The sequence below is a fragment of the Penicillium diatomitis genome (assembly GCF_028827545.1).
Source record: "Penicillium diatomitis strain IBT 30728 chromosome Unknown utg000013l_segment0_segment0, whole genome shotgun sequence".
NCBI classification, from domain to species: Eukaryota; Fungi; Ascomycota; class Eurotiomycetes; order Eurotiales; family Aspergillaceae; genus Penicillium; species Penicillium diatomitis.
The window spans coordinates 1,279,509-1,296,237 of NW_026623185.1; the positions used below are offsets into that span (position 1 = coordinate 1,279,509).

General features: G+C 45.6%; 2 protein-coding genes across 2 annotated transcripts; both read left to right on the forward strand.

Annotated features, from left to right (window-relative positions):
- Window positions 1–7,169: 7,169 nt before the first annotated feature.
- On the forward strand, window positions 7,170–8,694 carry N7539_008717 (uncharacterized protein; the record flags this gene model as incomplete). Its single annotated transcript, XM_056938312.1, has 2 exons — window positions 7,170–7,498; window positions 7,707–8,694. The coding sequence occupies 2 exons, from the start codon at window positions 7,170–7,172 to the stop codon at window positions 8,692–8,694; spliced, it is 1,317 nt and encodes a 438-aa protein (XP_056786694.1).
- Window positions 8,695–14,504: 5,810 nt separating this feature from the next.
- Window positions 14,505–16,311, forward strand: N7539_008718 (ankyrin repeat domain-containing protein; the record flags this gene model as incomplete). Its single annotated transcript, XM_056938313.1, has 2 exons — window positions 14,505–15,975; window positions 16,217–16,311. 2 exons carry the CDS (start codon window positions 14,505–14,507, stop codon window positions 16,309–16,311), a joined length of 1,566 nt encoding a protein of 521 aa, XP_056786695.1.
- Window positions 16,312–16,729: the final 418 nt, after the last annotated feature.

A 16,729-nucleotide genomic window follows, 5' to 3' on the forward strand; every position in this document is an offset into this window, starting at 1 on the left:
GGAGAACAGCTGAGTTCAGCCAAGCGTCCACGGTGATATATCTTGTACAGATGGCAGTTGTACTGTACGACACGAGAGTGACAGTGGGTTTAATATGGGATACAGAGCTTGTGGTCGTCACCCCATGTGTTATCGAATCCGAGCTTGCTTGAACTGAAGTCGCATAGATATTCACAGGAAAGCCTCGTGCAGACTAGGCTCGTTGAAACAGACTCAGTTAAAAGATAGCTAATAGTGAAAGAGTCTTGGCTATCGCTGGTTTTTATTGCAGAAGAGGTTGTGGTACTTGAAAGAATAAAGCTTGACTACGTCTCGGATACTGCGTAGCAGCTGACTAAAGCGGTAGAACAATACTAACCTAGCGAGGACTGTAAGGTGAGGTCTATTGATACGGTAATCGGAGCGAGGGTGCTGGAGCTCTGTAAAGATACTGAAGGCGAAATCGAGGTCAGGCGGTAATTGCTGCTGATTACGGTCTTAGACTTTTGTACAGATTGTATAGACGTGAGGAGACGTCCCGTCATAGAGGAATAGTTAAGTGCACCGGCTGTATAACTTATCAAAGCCGCAGAGCTAATTGAGTGTGTAGCCACACGAGAGAGGGTACTCTTATTTAGAGTTACGGTGGCGGTTGTTTGAAAAAGATGGCTCTGCGTCGTTGATGTAGAGACTTAAGGCTCCGGTCGAATCATTGAGACAATGGCGATAGGGCTTATATCTAGTGTAATTACCCTCGATGTTATTGAGGGAAAGCTCGATGTCCTCTTAGCAGGACAATCTATTACCGTTGGTGCGTAGCTGATGATTGTCACTATTTGTGTTGTATAGACTGTCAAGATTGTTACGAGTTAGCGAGAGTTAGCGGACTTGGATTGCGGACTTGGATTTCTTCTGCAGAAGAAATCAGTAGCGGAAGGAGGATACCGAAGGGAGATCCCGTCACGAAGGCATGTTCCGGTGATCTCATCATCTTAATACCTTCTGCAAATTAGATTTCTCTTTCCTTTTCTCCATCAGGCTTTTCGACCTTCGTTGAATGCACAAGTTGATTTCGAACTTATTGGCACATAACATAGTCGAAAAACCTCATTCAAACCTTACACTTCAAAGTCTAAGACGGGCATCGAGATAATTTACAAACTCAAAGCCAGCCTTAGAAGTTTCACCATCATCACAACCACCGAACTGAACCGACTTGTACCGAAGCCACAATGGCACGATCACGCGAGCGACCCTCCTCAGCGGAACGAACCCCTCGCCGAACTTCACTGAACTTTAGCTATGAAAATGCTCAATACGAACTTGAAACTCCTGAACAGCTACTTGAGTGGATCTCCCATAATAGCCGGGTAGCTTTCCAAGCGCTGAACCAGGAGGCTGAAATGAACCAACGACTTCTTGAAGAGAATACGTTGATGAAGGAAAGAATCACCCAGTTGATGGAACAAACCCCTACTGTCAAAGCCCAGCACATGGAAGAGGCTTACGCTAGTCTCCGTGCCGATCTTACCTCTGTGGAAAAGAAATTAGAAAATACTATCAAAGAGCGTGACGGACTCGCTACCGCGATGCGATTTATGCAGATTGGCCGTGGTAACCATATTAGTGATGGTGGACTTGGTTCAACTCGTACCACCCCGGATGCGGAGGAACTCCCTCGCAAGTCTACCAAAATGCCAAATCCCCCTATGCTTAATGACGGTAAAGATGTGAAGTTCAAGCATTGGAAAGGTCTCATGAAAAGAAAGCTTTTATTGAACCCGGACCACTACCCGACTACATCCCACCAGTTTGCCTACATTGTGAGCCGCTGCGAAGGCAAGGCATTAAGTCACATCAGCCCTCGTTTGGAAGAAGATTCTACGACCCCATATCAGACTACTGAGGAGATCTTCAATTATTTGCAAACTGTTTTCCATGATCCAAACCATAAGCAGGCAGCTCGTGACGAATTTTTGGACTTAAAGATAGACCCAAAGCAAGTTTTCATTGATTTCTTGGCCGAATTCACCACACTCGCGGAGGAGTCAGAGCAGCCTATGGAATTAAGAAAGAGAGATATATACCGCATGCTTCCCATACTTATGCAAAATCAGGTCATGATCTCCGCCGGTGATAGCTCTGTCACTTTAGAAAGATTCATCCAACAATGCCAGACTGCTTCACGCGCAATTTCGCAGCAGATCGCTACTCGCAGTACACGCCAAAGGGCAGTCGCACGGAGTGGTCGTACTCAAAATAACGTTACTACTCAAGGCAATGTTACGACTCGAAAAAACACCTCGAATTCGGATATTACCGCGAATTCTTCAACCTTCCTTAAGGATTCAACCAAGAAAGCACAGCTCATAAAGGAAGGAAAATGCTTCATCTGCGAGGAAAAAGGTCATCTCTCTCGTGACTGCCCAAAAAAGAAAAAGACCAGTATCGCAGCAACTGGATCCAAAACTACTGAGGACAAAGTGAACCTCACGAATCTGGAGGAATCCGAATCTGACTCGGAATCGGAAAAAGTCTAACCCTGGGCAAAGTCTCCATCCCAGGGGGTGTGTCTAAGTTGATTTTACAAAAAATGTTATCACCTACAAGGAGTGTGGTTATTGGTGCTCAAATAGCCATCAATGGAAGAACAGTTCAAGTAAATTGCCTCGCCGACACAGGAGCAGATGGATATTTGTATGTTCACACCAACATGATTGAACTACTTGTACCATTAGGAGTCAGGACGCGAAAACTTTCCACCCCATGCCCAATCACTGGATTCGATGGTATTTTGCGAAAACCTGTTACGCATGCTACCAATTTGACCCTGGTAATGGATGGTCATATGTAGCTACGACAGCCTATGTTGACTACTGAACTAGGTAAACGTGACATAATTCTGGGGCGCGCTTGGTTTGCCGAACATAAAGTCCTGCCATATTGCAAAAATCAGAGGTTGATATGGCCAAGTGCCCCAACACTGAACGAGGAAGTACAGCAAGCGATCAACAAGGCAATTCCACGCGTAATACTCGGAAGACCATCTCCGGTTGACACGCATGATCATCAAAAGAATATGGAAAGATGAAATCAACTCTTTGAAGTTGGGATCAAGAACAAAAAGTCTTATGGTCAAGATCAAATTCTTCTTCAGAAGAATACAGCTCAGGAACCAGCATTCGATATCGCGGCGATCGGTGGTGTGGGTTTCCACTGTCATATGCAAAGAGAGGGTACCACCTCATTCGTGACCTCACTGGCTCAAATCGACAAGATTATCGAAGAGAAATCGCAATCACAGGATACGTTGAAGCTTCATGAGATGTGCGAAATCAAGAAAATCTTTCCCCGGGAATATCACGAATTCATCAAAGTATTCTCAAGAATGACTCCCTCCGTCAAGTAAACTGTCCACTTTACAAGATGACCGAGGAGGAGTTAAGATTTGCAAAACAGTACATTCTGCAGAATCTCGAGAAAGGATTCATTGTTCCATCCTCCGCACTTCACGCGTCACCAATCCTAATGGCTGAAAAACCAAGTGGTGGCCTCAGATTCTGCGTTGATTACCGGAAATTAAAGGCCTTAACTAAGAAGGATCGATACCCACTACCTCTTATTGATGAATTGCTTCAAAGAATTAGCAAAGCTGAGTGGTTTACTAAGTTGGACATCCAACAAGGATTTCATCGAATTCGCATGCACCCGAGCTCAGAGGACCTTACAACTTTCAGATCCAGGTATGGATGATACAAGTATAAGGTCTTGCCTTTTGGACTAATGAACGGTCCGGCCACTTTCCAACGGTATATCAATTATGCACTAGGAGATTATCTTGACGACTTTTGCACTGCATTTGTGGATGACATCCAAATCTACACAGATGGTGATCTGAAGCAGCATCAGCAACATGTGAAATCCGTACTGTAACGATTGAGAAAAGCAGGATTACAAGTGGCACTTCATAAGTGCGAGTTTCACACTCAAGAAACTAAGTTCCTCGGCTTTATCGTTGGTACTCGAGGTTTGCGGGTGGACCCTTCAAAGATCGATGTGATCCAAGCGTGGAATCCACCTACTACTGTATTAGGTATACTCATTTTGTTGCTGGTTGGTGCAGAAAACCATAACCTTCCTCTGCCAGTCCTCTTCACGAAATCAGTTCTGTATATCTTCGAAACCAGGTTGACCTGAACTCAAGAGAGGTGATGCCTGGAAGAACTGAGTTCGTAAAGAAGATGTCCAGCTACGAGAACGTATTTCAATGGTACTGCAATGATGTATCAGTTCGTGAAGTTCAACTGTACCGAGTCCGGATTGAAAGTAAATGTTACGGGGCGATATCGCAGGTCGGATCACCCCTTTGCTAGGCAAAGAGGCCAACCAAGTCTATAAGGTCTGGTATTCAAAGGCTGAATCTTGGAGTCTGGGTAGAGACTCCACAAGCTCCCATAGTATATACATTAAGATCCCACGTGGCGAGTACCCACATCTCCACATGCTGCACGCGGGGTAGATTCGACCGTGAATCGTATTCCATCACCATGTGGCCTGCGCCGTGACAGTAAATTATTAGTGCCCGAGCGGTGCCCGATCAGCTTATGCATTTTCCTTATGTCTTGACACAGGAACCACGCATTCCAAATATACTTCATCATCTCTCTTCAAGTATCTTCATCGAGGCCTGCTGTGTATTCACGAAATTCTCTACACCACCATGAGTCCGTTATCTCATATAATAGATCCAGAAGGTGAAGTAATTATAATACTGCGCAATGCGAACAGTCCCTTTGCCCCACCCACGCGAGATACATGTACCCATCAATGGCTTGACTCCTCTCAAACATCATTTAGCAATCCCGAGAGTCCTCAGGTGTCGGTTGGAATTCAAATATTCCATTACAAACTGTTAGAGCCGAATCTCGGGGTGCAGACCAAGAACAAGTATAAGGATGAGAAGAGGAAGGCAAAAAAAACAGAAGCCTTTTGCTGAAGGTTTCGCTGCTAAAGAGACCACCGTCGAGGCTACCGCTGCTGGAAAGTCTGTTGTCGAAGGCCATTTGGGTCAAAATTGCTCGCGTATTCAAGTCTCTGCAAAACATTTGATGTTTGCCTATCCATTTTTTAAGAGGCTACTTACTGGAGGCTGGAAAGAAAGCGTTGCATACTTCCAGAAGGGTTCAGTTGAGGTTACCGCGGAAGGCTGGGATGTTGAAGCGCTCATGAAAGTACTTCAAGCCATTCACGGTCAACACTCTCACATACCGTGAAAACTGACCCTGGAGATGCTTGCGAAGATTGCTGCTATTGCAGACTATTACGAATGACGCGAAGCCCTGGACTTGCTGGCGGGCCGTGGATCGAAAGAATGGAAGAGGAGACTCCGTCGATAGCTTCGAGGGATTCGATTTTATGGTTGTGGGTCTCTTGGGTTTTCCAACTCCTTACCTAATTCAGCTTACCCACATCAATCGCTATCGCGCAGAGCGATGGTTTTATTGATAATTTGGGACTGCCAATTCCAAAAGATGTCATAGGTGAGCGCATATACATCATTCTGTTAGCTTAAAGACTAATGTTACTATAGTTTCGATCAATAGACGCAGAGAGCCTATCAAGAAGTTGATAGACCTGATCGGTGATACACGCAGACTGTATCTACTCGGCGCGCGCGGCTGCCGCTTCGAACGTCGCTCAATTATGTGCGGTGCTTTGACCGTCCAATCAAAGGATCTACTTCTGCCGCATCGCAAGTTCCCTTTTCCAAACGTCAGTTACAGGTCTCTCGTACAGAGAATGACGAACTTCCGATCACCCGAATGGTATGATTCACCCTCAAGACATATAAACAAACACAGCTGCCCTGGATCCTCCTTCGCATCCACATTCAGCCGTAGATGGTTTTTTTGAGGGGCTGGAGCTGAAGAAATGCAATACCCTCTGACGAAGAACTATGAAGTCTCAATGCTATTCGACTGAAAATACAAGAATTAAATTCATGTCGCAGGGTACGTAACATCATCCCGGCCACCCCAAAGCACCATACTAAATGCAATAAATCACAATCTCATGTCTCAACAACCATATCTATATAGGATAAGTTATTAAGTGCATATGATCTAAACAGTAATTCTAGACTGCGGGTGTAGTGTAGCATAATCACTCTAAGTAGTTACAGATATGAATACATTTACATCTGAAAGGTGAAACTTACGCTTTATCTCATGGCAAACTATACATATATTTGTCTGAAAGGTCCAAGAATCATACATAGACTTCCGTATATAATATGTTTAGCTTAATGCTACGCACGCCACAAATGCGACGGACAGAAGCTGAAAGGGATGATGTACGAGAGTCATTGTTCAAATGAGACTTTCCCATAAGGGAATTTTGCAAGTGATATTTAGTGCCTTCTGTTAGAACTAGGAAATCACGTGGAAAGCTAGGAGCGGGGGAAGCGTACTTTGGTAGGTACCTGTCGCACTACTACCCTCCCGTTAGCTTGGCGGTCAGCACAATAGTCGGACCCCTTTAAAAGCCTGTAACGTGCTTTGCCTCTCCATAAGAGCAAAGCGGAATGCCAAACACCTCCCAGTATGGCGTTGAGTATTGATAGTCAAGATGTTCTCTACACGCTAGCTTGTGAATACGTGGTCCTGTCTAACGGTCTTCAGGAAATCCTAGTAAAAGCAAGGCCGGAGTCTGAGACGACCATTAAAAGCCTTACCGAATGTCAACAGCGATTTCACATATGGAGGGCACATTTAGGTGTATTTGCAAGAAAGAACCAAGGCTTAGACACGAGACTCCGAAAGTTTCCAGACCTTCAAGACCTTGTTGCTCGGTTATTAGATCTCCTTCTCGGGGGTCTGAAGCGTTGTATGAACGAAGACCAAACAGAAGTTGAATTAGACCAAACGGCGATAGGTCTTGCCGGGTCTCACGGCCACACTGAAGAAAGGGCTCTGGAATCAATTGAAAACACACTTTCTCGACTCAACCGCTTAGGTACCACAATTCGCCGATCGGATCTCGACGGATGGAGAGCCAGGGGTTTTGCCGCAAATCTCGGTCTCGACTCATTTGCCGATTTATGTTTGAAGGCACTACATGCCTTATATCCTGATGCCGATCGGTCGCTGAAAGATTATTTAAGCAAGTCAATGGTAGAGAGATACGCAAAAATGCGACTCCTCGACTCTCGCCGCGAAAAGCGAGGGACCCACGGCGAACCGAATTCCGGACGGATGATGATCATGGAACCGCCTGGTCACGAGCCGTATACTGAAGATTCTGTGAACAAACCAGCTGAAGCAATTCCTGTAGTAGCTGATCGTTTGGGAGTATTTGCTGCATCCTCTCAGTCCGACGTATCCGGTGTTCACCCCCATCAGATCCGGGCCTATGAAGCGTCGCCTACACCTTCGCAGACATTATCGATTCACATGAATCGGGCTCACTACCCGAAACCGCCCATTGCAAGTGGAGGTAGCGATGTCTTCGCTTGCAAATGGTGCTCTGAACAATTCAGCAAGAAGACACTTTCGGCAAGCAAATAGCGGTAGGTGATTTCTACACTATGGGCCATACGAGTCTTTGAAACGATCACAGACCTTTCTGTTGTGTCTTGGACCTAACACAATTGGCCGTATATGTGAACCTTTTTGGAGATTCTCACATATCCCATGGAATTGGAGATGAACCCAGCTAACTAATTCAAGCCGCCACATAGATCGAGACCTCAAGCCCTACGTCTGCCTCTCGGAGACTTGCACAGAAGGGCACCCGACCTTTTCGACCTCGGATGAGTGGTTCAGGCACATGGAATTACACGGCCACCGATGGCAGCGACAGAATTACTTATTAACAGCTTGGATCTGCACTATCTGCGACTTCAAGTCGAACATCTACAGGAATTCCGAGGCCCTCCACGTACATCTAAAACAATCACATGCTGATGAATTTACAAGTAAACAACTTCAAGCCTTCTCACGACAGAGCAGGATAGCGCAGCCAAGGGCTCGGAACGAGTGTCTTCTGTGTTGTTGCCTTGTGGAGGAGACACCCCAAGACCATGGTGGGGTGGTGTTTCCCAAGCGAAGAAAAGGATCGTCGAAGCAGCAAACTGCAAAAAATGCTAGGAAGACTCACGAGACAATTACCGCTGTTCGCCCGAGCCCCCAAGCCAACTTTTCCGACACCTCTTCGGATTCAGACGATGCCAACCCTCCAAGTCACAGACCTCAAACTCAAGTCCACGCGAGGGCTCTAGCCCGGCACATTGCGGCACATTTACAAGGGCTGATGCTCTTGACTCTACGCTTCGCAGCGTTGCAGACTGACGACGCGGTTTTGGACGACGATGCTAAGAGTGATTTGGTGGATACCGACGACGGGGCTAGTGCCTCGAAAGGCATGGATATCGGCATATTATCCGACTTTGACTCCGTGGCTGATGTCAGTACGGAGGTTCTTCGAGGTGATGAAATCCTGAGGTTTGATCCAGATCTTGTTGGCGATGACAGGACGCTTTCTCAATCCCAGACAGCGATTTCAGTTTCCAGGAAGTCCCGAGACCATGTGATGGCCTCGCAGCCGAAGATGATATTTTCCTACTCGGAATCAGGAAGTCAGGGGCCTTTCAGTCGCGAGAGAGGGAACCACCTGCAATATTCCAACTCTTCTCATAACGAATACGTACCGGCTTGATCTGTGCCTTCCTGGTGGAAGCCGCGGCTACGAGACTAATGCTGGATGACATACACTCGCCTTTGCCCGCCCTGCCGACTGCTCGAAATCAATATACTTATGGAAAAATCAGAGATCATATTTCATTCTTGTTTTGCGGCCCCTAGCGTACGGCGCGACATCAGCCGCGACCTATGTGAACCAATTGTTGTCTAGCTTTCCCTCCATGCGCTTTTGTCTTGTGGTTGGTATCGGTGACCGGGTATGAGCACTCAGGCTAATAATCGACTAGGAGACGTTACAATGGCTAGCCGAGCGAACCCACTGGCGGTGTGGTCCAAGTTGATTTATATAGGTTACTTAGCGGTGGAGCGCCTAACACTAGCGAATATAGTGGTAGAACTGAGAGCGTTGACTCTAGCTATTTCAAGTTCACCGGAGTTACGACTCGCCCTCCCACTGTTCTGTTGAATTTTTTTCCGTCTCTTCAATTGCATTATCTCATACAAGGCCGCTAAATCGATGGATTGGTCAACAAGGTGCAAGACGCTAGGTTCATGAGACCGACCATTTTGTTCAAGTGGATTGTAATCACACAGTATTTGGCCTGTGCGCATTCTGCACGTGGGCCTAGTCTACTGAGTCCCAAGCCACTCGCCACCTTCTGGAGAGCACCAAGCATCAGCCATCTATCGCGGGCTTATTGAATCTATAGATCGAGTGAAAAGAGATGGTAGGTATCGGGATCAACTTGCCCGAGAGGCGGATGTTATGTGTGGAAATGGAGGTGGCGGGACTTCCTGAGAACCATTCGTCCCGGTCATTTCTGGGACATTTGACTACGCGGACTCGCGGGAGAACAAGAAATGACAGGGAAATGCGGCCACCACGGCTGCAGCCTATGCAAAAGAACTTCCTACCGAGGTTGCAGCGCGCGCCCTGTTAAAGATGCTCCTACTGTCCAAGAATTCTGAACAAATTTAGGTAACATATCTTACTCAGGATGCCTAGCCAACAAGACTTAACTAGTTGCTACCTTTGACTACCTGCAAGATATGTAGCTCGTCGCTTCCAGGTTCCCTCCAAACTACAAAGCATGCCAGTCTACGAAAATTCCGTTGGACGGCAAGACGAGCTAGACAAATTGTCACAATATTTAAAGCTTTAGGTGTCTGGGTTACGAAAGAATGCGATTGCCCACAGGCTGTCAGGGATAAGAAAGACACAACTAGCGGCTCTATTTGCCGAAGACCATAGGGATGACTACACCGCGATCTTCTTGCTTAGTGACTAGAAATGAAGCGGGTCATTACAGGCTTTAAGCTCACAGGCAGCCTAGTCGAACACATACGGCAGATGAAGGCGCAATAACTGTCAAAGAATTGGAGCATCCGGCTGGACCTGCCCTAGAATGGCTACCAGTAACAAGGAATTCACGTTAGCGTATCATCTACGACAACATTGGCCTTTTGACGGAATCTCTATCTGCTGTGAATGAGGTGACGAGCTTTCACTTGACAGAAGACCATGGCTCTATTCTGAGTAAATCTCGGTAAATATTTTGGCGGAGATAAGAAGGCCCTTTCCCGTTAATGGGGTATATTTTAAAGATGCATTTCAACTGCTTCCACAAAGCAGCCGTGTGTCTGTGAAAATTCTACCTCGGGAGCGTGAGACACATCCAAGAAGAAAGTGATTTGAAATCTAAGTGGTACACGATGGACTGACATTTTATAGAATTAGTTTGCCTTTTGTGTATTCTACGTAGATCACCTTCAGCGTTTTTCCATGTAGGGTATTTCATTCGTGATAACGAAACGAGAACCACATAGTATCTGGATCACAGCCGAACAAGGATGTCTCGTGTTAAATTATAGCTACAAAGAGACACGGGTTTGCTGTCAACATGAATTAATTTGTATCGCACGATTCAAAACAAGTACGTCCGCGCCACAGAAATGCTACCATATCGTGCTGGATTCCCGAATTAGATTATCTGTTCTGAACGGATAAAGTCGGCCACCATGTTGCAAGCTTTTCTTCTGAGCTCGAAAGAACAATATCAAACCTGTCCGCGTCCAACGCTAGTATTAGGATACTAGTCAGTTTCTCCCTCCTTAAGAAAGCCGCCAGAAAGCCGAAGTTATACGATGTACCCATTCCTACGACACTGATGCATCCATTGTCTAGCACAGACGAAAGTCTAAACTCGACCCTGCTGGATGGACCGCACCCATTTCAGTTGCATGGACTTCCCTGTTCAAGAATAAGTGAAAAGGATATTTTTGAAAGTTTTTATTTGTTGAATTTGCGGTGTTGGCGATTGTCATTTGAAAAATCTCTAGTTATATGAACAGCTTTTTGAACATACTGATCATAGATATTATCAAAAACCGCCAATTGGTCACTGAGCCTTTGCAGTCCGATAGGCATTCGAGGATCTTAGATGGTCTACTTCAGGCAAGCAACACGGAGGCGGGCTGAGAGTGGATCCATACAAACGACCGTTGGCAGGCTACAGAAACACATTCGGTGCGGACCAATTCATTCTGGCCCAGCTGGTCACGAAGACGCCGAGCATACTATGACTTGGAAGTAGCTGATTGCCTTTTACCGTGCTCTGCTAACACGGCACCCGACCCATCCTCATTATTCACAGGTATTTCAATCATCGAACCTTGGAAATTGTTTCCGAATGGGCTTTATCCGATCCACTGGGTAGGAATATAAAGATTCCTGGGGAATATACCCAGTAAATAGCATGGAAAATTAGTATATGAAAACATCGTTGTAATGGAATGCAATCAGAGCCAAAAAGTATCTCCAAATACAACTCAGAAAGTTTGATACCAAACGCCTCCCTCCCCTCTGATCAATCGCCTTTCCCATGCGGGGCCTCACTTGGACGTAAGGCAGCTACGGTGATCATAAACTGCTGCGCCAGCTCTCGTGAAGTCATAGTGATGATTATCATGCTTATATATCTATCTAGGCATTTCGCCCAGCAAGTTTGATTTACAGAGCGTAGCCCGCTGAGATATGGTGATACGTATTCTGTATTCTGGCTTAGGTATGTATGTGATTCGAACCAGCCTGGGATGTAGCAGAAGTGAAACTGTCCATTCACCCTGCATACAAGTTCTAGCCACTAGAGATCCTTCCTGCAAATTGGACAAGTGCCAGAACTTTTCTTCAGCCAGTTGAAAATACAATCCTCATAGAACATATGTTTGCAACACGAAATTTCCACGGCCTTACTCCTATGAACAGAGATCCGATCCAGACAGATGGAGCAACTTCTCTTCGTGAGCAAGGACAGATCTTCTTCGTGAACTGCACCAAAGCTTGGCGTTGGATCAGCAAAAATATCGCCAAATTCTCGTAAAAAGCTGTGAACTTCCGTGGACAACGACCTTCGAAGTTGGTGCAACCTTTGACGGAGTTCCTTATTTTCGGGATCAAGCTTGAGCGCAACCGAGATGGAAATACATGAAATTTCCGGGCTACCCCAAATCTCTTGGGCTGTCGCATAGCGAGACAGAAAAATGACCCTTTTCTCTTTCGCAAGTAGATCTGAAGAACACCAATCACGGGCTAGATTAAGTGATCTTTTGTAGGCATCCCCCAGAGTCTCTTTGATTTCCATCATACGATCCTGTCTTATATAGATATCAAGTCGACTGCTGACGAGGTCAAACATTAGACTCATCCAGTCGACGGTTGCCTTTTTGTTGCGGTGTTGTGTCCAATGTATCATGACTGATGAGGCAGAATCATAGTAGCCTAGGGCTTTGGTTGGGTCCGTGTTGACGTATGTGTCCCCAATGGCTCGGAGTTCCGAGGGTAGTTGCATGAGAAGTGTGTGAGCTGGCATGTGGTAAGAGCTATGATGCTCTTTCTGTTCGAAAACAACGGTGGATTGCGGCGAGATTCTTCCCGTCAGTCCTTGCACGAAGCTCGCTGCGGCATTCTTCGTCACCTCCGTTGGATCGCAGCATTGAATTCTGAACTTGAACACGCGGGGAGAGGAGCGGAAAGAGAGCCAGGAGCATACCCCGAGCGCAATATTCTCCGAGTCTTTAGACTTGCAATTAAAGAGCAGGTACCGAATATTCCGATCTGAGGAAGAATCCACAGAGCAATGTACCATGAAGTCGGGCTGTGTCATTGCAGGACGACTATAGGATAGCTCGTCTCTAAAACCATCGCTTATCGGCAGAACTCCATAAATTAAAATTGACATGGCGATGATGGAACACAGATGAAGGATTGTGCCGCGATGGAACTATATCTGCGGGCATGTTTGTTTTTAAGTCGTTATCCAGCCGGGAGAGCCTTCCCGACTGATGGGTGTTTCGTATGGCATTTGATTCTGCCGCTCACCATAATCTACAGCTAGGTAGAATCTCTCCCCCGCAGCAATCTCACACCTCATCCCTCTCCTATATGGTGCAGCTGCGCCTAGCGTAGCTGCCTTCCATCAATAGGGGTTATTGCGGGATCCTTATCAATAGTTTATGGAAGGTCCGTGAAAATAGAATCATTTGCCCTTGAGATGTGACGTGATAGGAAAACGGTGTCTCTACAAAAAGGATATACGTAACACGGTTAGTTCTAAATTACTCACCTACCGAACTGTGTGCTTAACGGAAAATCGATATAAAAGAACAGAGTAATTACAAAGCTCTCAAAGATCTGTGTTTTCTTTGTGTACTGATACGTTATGTTGACACAAGGCTCGTGCAGAAGACATTAATAAAGAATGTCGGTACTTTTCGATTAACAAATAATCGCAAAGACGTCCTAAACCAGGACTAGATGATTCAGGACAGATATAACTTACGTCACGTAGATAAGATATTTCAGAATTAGCCCTGACACCAACAATGAAGGCTCAAATTAGATTAACCTATGCGGGAGAATGATTGTTGTTTTTACGTTGTGAATTCTCATAAAAAGCTTCCTCGTGAAGTTATTCTTGGCGATCACTGCCGGATCCTTTACTAGCAGTTTTATCTTACCAAGAGTTACACTTTAAGGAATGGAAGTCACTTGATGTAAGATCCATAGACGTCTACTCTACTACGAGAATCTCTACTAGCTATCGTGAGTTTAGGTGTCGGCTAAGCAGAAATCTTAGTTTTATTAAACAAAAGAAGCCTGGCAAAAGGGAAAAAAGAGAATTTGACTGGCCGCCAAGCTTCCATTTCAATTGCGCCAAAGAAAATCGAAATTCAGATCACATTGAATCGCTGGTCGCAATTCCGCCCGCATGAAAAAGGCTCTATAGGCAATGTCATGTCTCTTAAAATTCAAAAACTGAAAGGTGCCAATACCCAGAAGCTCGCAGTATTGATGACCCTTTCTTTGGCTAGTTCTGGAATGAAAAAGTGGGCAATGGTTGTGATCTTGGACTTATTGACTAGGAGATGCAATGACGGCTTTCAAAGCACTAATGAAAATGTAACAAAATTCGGCTCTCGACTTAGGGAGCAGCGTATCATGAGTGAGGCTGGAAGAAAATATGTGCCACTGGAATAAAGATCGTAGCTCACAACATCATCATGAGGAAATTCAATCGCATAATTTCAATAGAAGGTTCTCTTTTCAGACCCGAATCGGGACTCAACGACCGTTTGCAATTGCCAATTTGAACTCCCAATTTCTATGGCAAATTCAAAACTGAAAATCTGTAAACGTAATCGCCAATGCTAGACGCTAGACGCCAGTAATAGACTCCTCAGTCTATTAAGCCATCTATACTCAGTAAATCCGTAGTATCGATTTCACGATTAATATTAGTGTATTTAAAGGCCTCCTTTGACCAGAGAATGGATCCATTCCATGCGAAATTGCAACAGGATAGCAGCACCATGACTTCTCCTCGCGAACTTCTATCCGAAGACCTTGAGTATTGTAAAGTTGCTCAATCACTGAAAGATATACTTCAGAACGGTGATCGCCTCCGCAGTACAACGTCTATTGGAAAAGTGCTAGACAGGCTCAAGTCCTCGTCAGATGCAACTCAATTTCAGGATACGCTCAATCAAGCTTTGCAGTACGCCGTGCTGAAGTTTCCCAATGAGCTTGGTACAATCAAGTATCTGATCAAACTCGGCGCGAACCCAGGGCATTCCTTTTGCGATGTCATTAAGTTCAAACGAGCTACCTGGAGATATTTTCGTCCCAACTCTGAAGATTACGAAGAGACCCATCACTGGGACAAAGGGCCCGCCGATGAAAGTGACTCTGATGATGAACACAACTCTAACGATGGGAGCAGCTCAACTAATAAAAGAAAGAAAATTTATGAAAGGAATAAGAAAGACTGTTACACTCTCTATGAAAAATATGACAGACAGCAAGGAAAAGTTCCCTATATGAGCGAAAACACGACAGCTATCGACATTGCCGCCTTTGTGGGTGATGTGGAATACACGAAAGAACTTCAAAAGGCTGCCTTGGAGCGAGAGCAAGAAGATTCCAAGGAAACTAGAAGCAATCCCTTAGTAATCGCGGCCTGGCTAGGAAATATTGAAGTCGTAAAAGTGCTTCTACAGCAAGAAGAGGAAGAAAAGCAAATCACCTATTACAGCATGGACATGACGCCTGTCTATGCGGCTGCAACACGAGGTCATCACGAGATACTGAAAATTTTGCTCGCGGGGAAAGAACAGAAGCGACACTGGAAAATCTTTGTAACACCTTATACTAATCCATCGGGTCCCGCTCTTTGTGCTGCTTCTCGACATGGCCACAAGGACGTTGCCGAGCTTCTTCTTCAGAACGGTGCTTGTATTAATCCAGACTGTGATCCAACGGAAACTCCTTTGTCATATGCCATGATGAATGAGCAACTTGCGATGATGGACTTTTTGCTCGATAACGGGGCTATATGGAATCCTGACCTATTGGTGTCAGATGAGTCTGATCTCAGCGACACAGCGTTGAATCATATCATAGACCGCCTAAAGAAGAAACCCACAGCGGAATCCCTATACGCCGCCTTTTGTGTTACGTGTGCTACCTCGAATGCGAATGCTACATCTGCAGTCCAGATAATGCTGGAGGATCAAGACGTCATATCGGGTTTACGAAGCGTAAACTTACAAGGCCCAGACTCTGGATGTTCTATGAAAGTAGGGCCTCTCAATATAGCTCTAAAACACAGCAATAAAGAGCTTACTGAGGTGCTGCTAGACGCAAAGATTCCGGCCATTTGTCGAAGCGGTATTCTTCAGACCTTGCTCGAGTCAGAAGTGATGACCGAGGGTGGCGCGGACCAGGAAGCCTGGCAGAGAGGTATTTTGGAATTGACTCTAAGACATCAGGTTGTATATGGGTTGGAAAGTGAGATTCGCCAGAATGGAGACAAAATCATCGATTATGGAATCAGGCTTGAGCGGTATTACTTTATTTACAGAATATGCAAAGATTTTATGGGTCTTTTGTCTGACTCCGCTCTCACAGCTGTCCAAAAATCGCTACTATTTGATGTGGAATCAGTGAAAAAAGACCATTTGGACGCTGCTGACAATTTCAGCTGGTTTAGCTCACTGTGGCTCGATATCGGGAAAATCGTCGATCATCGTGAACAGAGCCGAGGTGACTGTTGGAGTACCCGCCCTAGCTTTGTAATCAGCAAAGACCAGCTCGGCGGATGTTTAATGAATTTTCTTATGATTATTGCTATTCAATTTATCATCGCTTGTGTTTGGCCCTGGGTTTTCTGAGGCCTAAGGCCCGACTTGCTTTTCCAGAGCTAGAGTTTACGCTTCACTGCTCCCTAGAATGAGCTACTAGCTAAGCAGGCTCCTTGCTTTTAAAAATCTCGCACATTGCAAGTAATCTTTCTATTTACTGTCGACGAGTCCTGCAAACACATTTGAATAATGTTGGTCATGATGATATTGTAACGGGCCAGAGCCCGGCCATAAACCATGTGCCATGGCCTTAAGGGATTGTGTGGGCGAACGGAGGATAGACACCGCCTTCGGCAGAAAGAACCCGGTGTTCTTCGGCAGAAGAACACCATGTGGACTCTTCCCTCTTCAAG